General features: G+C 35.8%; 1 protein-coding gene across 3 annotated transcripts in view; it reads right to left on the bottom strand.

The window, feature by feature from the left end:
• Nucleotides 1-3,473: 3,473 nt before the first annotated feature.
• The window catches only part of LOC102672186 (tetraspanin-12-like), a 21,552-nt gene continuing 20,890 nt past the window's right edge, over nucleotides 3,474-4,135 (bottom strand). For 2 of the 3 annotated variants that reach the window (XM_031514960.1, XM_006609295.2), the window contains exons 7-8: nucleotides 4,077-4,135; nucleotides 3,518-3,586 (exon numbers count right to left, since the gene is read on the bottom strand). In XM_031514960.1, the coding sequence (XP_031370820.1) occupies nucleotides 4,109-4,135 (27 nt within the window). In that variant the 3' untranslated portion in view covers nucleotides 3,518-3,586; nucleotides 4,077-4,108. Of the gene's footprint in view, nucleotides 3,587-4,076 lie in introns of all 3 variants that reach the window. The other variant, XM_031514961.1, reaches the window with a different exon arrangement.

Raw genomic sequence — 4,135 nt, 5'->3', positions numbered from 1 at the left:
TTTTTTTTTTTTGTAAAATGAAAATTGAATGTATTGAATTGTATTCTACGCGAGAAACAAAGATCGGATAATATCGAGTGGAAAAGAGATTGCATAAAGTTCCTCCGTATAAACGGTTTTGTGCGAAGAAACGCCTCTTAAGAGAACAAGAAGATCGAAGAAAGAGGCGGCGAAGCGTTTTCGAATCGGTCAAAGAGATTCCTCTTGCGATCACCTCTTTAGATCCTAAGAAATAATCAAATCTTTGGGTTAAAACCGATTAAATCTCCAATTCACCATCGATAATATCTTTCAAAATTCTCTCAATTTTTTCTACAAAATCGAATTCGAAAAATTTTTTTCAATTTAACGAAAGAACGTTTAAACTTTGTCCTCCCCCCAGAAATAATGTCGACCCCGCCCCGCCATAGATATATACTTCCCTCTCTCGATTTCTCATCGGCCAACCTGGTCGCGCGCCGTTCCCCCCATAAGCGTTAATACGTCGAACGTCACGTAAAACTGGTCGGTTTACGGTGACACCGTAAAGAAAACGTGGAGAACCGTAAGAACTTCGTTAACCATTGTCGCAGGAAATTGCAACGGCTTGCGAAAAAACCCGCCGTTATTAAATTCGACAGAGGGGAGGGGGAGAGAGGAAGGTGGAGGGGGACTGTGTTTTCACCAGATTTTCACCTCCTTAACGATCGGAAGAAAGTAAAGACCAGAAAAAGAGTTTCTCGCCATTTTCTTTCCCTTCGTATTTTTCTTTTTTTTTTATTCACACGATCTTTAAATCTGACTCTATTTAAATTTCGTTCGATCGTCAAGATGATTAAGGATTTCGTAATTTGTAAAATATTGATTCTACTTTTCCACGTTTCCTCGAAATTTAACGATACAAACAAAATTTGAATATAACTTTGGTTATACCATACCTTGGCTTCGACCATCAATATTCATGATCCCAAAAAGTAGCTTCGATCGTTTCCCTCTGAAACTAAAGCAGTTCTGAAACCATCACATTCTTTTATTAATGAGGGGGAAAAAAAGGAAAAACGAACGTTTGAGTATTTCTTTTTGATCTTTGATCTTTGATCCCGATCCAAAACTTCGTTTCCACGACAATAATTCAGGAAATTCGCAAGTTTTCTTATTTTCCTATAGACAGTTTCGTGTAAAGAGAAATTATACGCGATGGAATGGAATATAATATATATTCAAAATTTCGCAAACTATTTTTGCTATTTTTCTCGTCATAACTTATCCATTTGACTTTCATTCCACGGAGAATATTTCTTCTCAAACGTTTCGTCGAGTTTTATAACGTTTCATCCTCTTCGCAGTATTCTGCCCGCTTTTAAAACCGCAAGAAACGCTTTTATTCGCGTGACACTCGACGAAAGAACCGCACCCTCGTCAGTGGCCACGCGGAACCAGGCGTGTCCGAGAATTCTCCATGAGGATCCCTTCCTCCCTTCTTAACCAGGCGGTTTAGAATCGAGCCAGCAATTATGCTTCTTCACCCGGAAGCGAAGGCCGCTCCTTCAGGCATCTTCGAACGAGGATCGAAGGATTTTTAATACTCTCGAAGAATTAGATTCTTTGTGATTCTGAATGATTCTAGATTTTTAAATATATTAATAATAAATTTAAGAACATTAAGAATATTAGTAAGAAATTTAAGATAAAATTAAGAACAATCGAATTAGATTCTTTGTGATTCTAAATGATTCTAGATTTTAAATATATTAATAATAAATTTAAGAACATTAAGAATATTAGTAAGAAATTTAAGATAAAATTAAGAACAATCGAATTAGATTCTTTGTGATTCTAAATGATTCTAGATTTTAAATATATTAATAATAAATTTAAGAACATTAAGAATATTAGTAAGAAATTTAAGATAAAATTAAGAACAATCGAATTAGATTCTTTGTGATTCTAAATGATTCTAGATTTTAAATATATTAATAATAAATTTAAGAACATTAAGAATATTAGTAAGAAATTTAAGATAAAATTAAGAACAATCGAATGACAATTTATTATATTTACTAACAATCAGAGATTTCAAGTTATTAAATAAATAAATAATTTTTACAAATTTCCATGCAATCATCGTTTAGAAATAAAGTATTGAAACGAAACTAAACTTTGTATTTCCTCTCCTCTATATTTCGCTCGTACAAAAGGCTGGAATGAATTCACATACAGGGGAGGAATTTTTTACGCCTTTTTCTCTTATATAAGTTTCTTTTCAAAACTGCGAATACGTATCCTTTTATAAACGACAAAATTAAATTAACAATCGAATTAGATCTTAAGTTAGAAATTATTAACAAACACAAATTTCGATCAGAAAAAAAAATATCGAAACGAAACTAAACTTTATATTTCCTCTATTTTCGTTACGAAAGAAATGAATTCACAGAAAGGGAATGGATAATCATAAAATCTTTGCAACTCCCCCATCAACAGACTATTTACATTTCTTTAAAAAAAAATCCACCATCTTCATCCACTTTTAAATTAGAAATTATTAACAAATATAAATTTTGATCAGAAAAAAAAATATCGAAACGAAACTAAACTTTACATTTCCTCTCCTCTATTTCCGTTACGAAAGAAATGAATTCACAGACAGGGAGAGGGAGGCATCAAAAAATCTTTGCAACTTTTTTTCCCCCATCAACAGACTATTTATATTTTTTTAAAAAAAAATCCACCATCTTCATCCACTTCTAAATTAAAAATTAACAAATACAAATTTCCATCATCGATCAGAAAAAAAAAATATCGAAACTTTATATTTCCTCTCCTCTATTTCCGTTACGAAAGAAATGAATTCACAGACAGGGAGAGGGGATGGATAATCACGAAATCTTTGCAACTCCCCCATCAACAGACTATTTATATTTCTTAAAAAAAAAAAAAAAAAAAAAAAATTCACCATCTTCATCCACTCCTATTCTACTCCGATTGTAATTACACCTGTTCCTCCAGCATCCAATATTGTACCCTCGGACGAAACACGAGGATCGAATCCTCCTCGTTTCTTCTTTATCATCGTCCAGTTCCCCTTTCCTTTTTCCTCTCCAACAACACGATCCTTCCTCCTTTTGTTCGGAATCCACCTCTTCCCCCTCCTCGACAACAAACGAGGAAACGAGCGATTTAGCGGCGCGACTCGATTAACCGATTCCCCGGATAATCATGGTGAAAGCTATCGTCCGATCTTCCGGCGACAGACGTCCCCTTATCTTATCCACCCCCATCCCCCTTTTCCACGGAGGAGGGCGGCTTGTTTGTCGTCCGCAGGGGACGATGTATCGTAATCGATGATCGATTAATCGAGCCTTCGTTAAATCTAACGTCCCCTCCCTCTCTTCCCTTCTCCTCTGTGTTTCTCATTTCGATAAAAGCCTCGAAAAAAGGATTCTTACGACGATCTGCGTTGAAGGAATGAATTTTTGCTCCTCGACGCGTGGAAATATGTGTTCGTTGATCCTCTTCCCGGATTTCGACGGTGCTCTCAATTCGAGTCGCTGGAATATACGAGCGGGCGAAGATCGATCATCGAGTCCCCTTGTCCACTGTATTTCTAAGAGAAATAAAAATTGGAAGGATGTCGGATAAATTAAACAAGACCCCCTCCCCTTTAATTTCTAATTCTTATTATAAATTATACGCAACAGTGAATTTTGGTTAGACAAATTGATCCTCTTGTAAATAAAATTATTAATTACATTAATCTCCTCTAAATTCGTCTAAATCTAAATCACGGTATGCAAACATATGTAAAGTAAAATATTACGGAGGGAAACTTTTCTTCCTGTTTGCGCGCGCGTTTCCATCCCGAAGAAATTAGAAAATTAAACGAATAAAGCTCGAGTGGCGCCGCTCGAGCGAAACGCTGCTCCATGGGTACACAATCATAGGAGATGGAGTAGCTTATGGGGGTACAGAGGTTGCGAAATCTTACATTCCATAGAATTCTTTCGAGAATCTCCAAACGTTGACAAGAGACGTTGTAAAAAAATGTATGGAGAAAAAAAAAATCTTTCGAGGGACTCGATTCACGATGCACTAACCCGATCGATCTGGCAGAGATTAGGTCCACGGGCTAAGCCGAAATCCAGGCGGCCAAAGA

Source organism: Apis dorsata, unplaced genomic scaffold (genome assembly GCF_000469605.1).
Source record: "Apis dorsata unplaced genomic scaffold, Apis dorsata 1.3 scaffold_52, whole genome shotgun sequence".
NCBI lineage: Eukaryota > Metazoa > Arthropoda > Insecta > Hymenoptera > Apidae > Apis > Apis dorsata.
The sequence above is the reverse complement of the archived record's forward strand: the minus strand, read 5'-3'. Positions and strand labels throughout refer to the sequence as shown.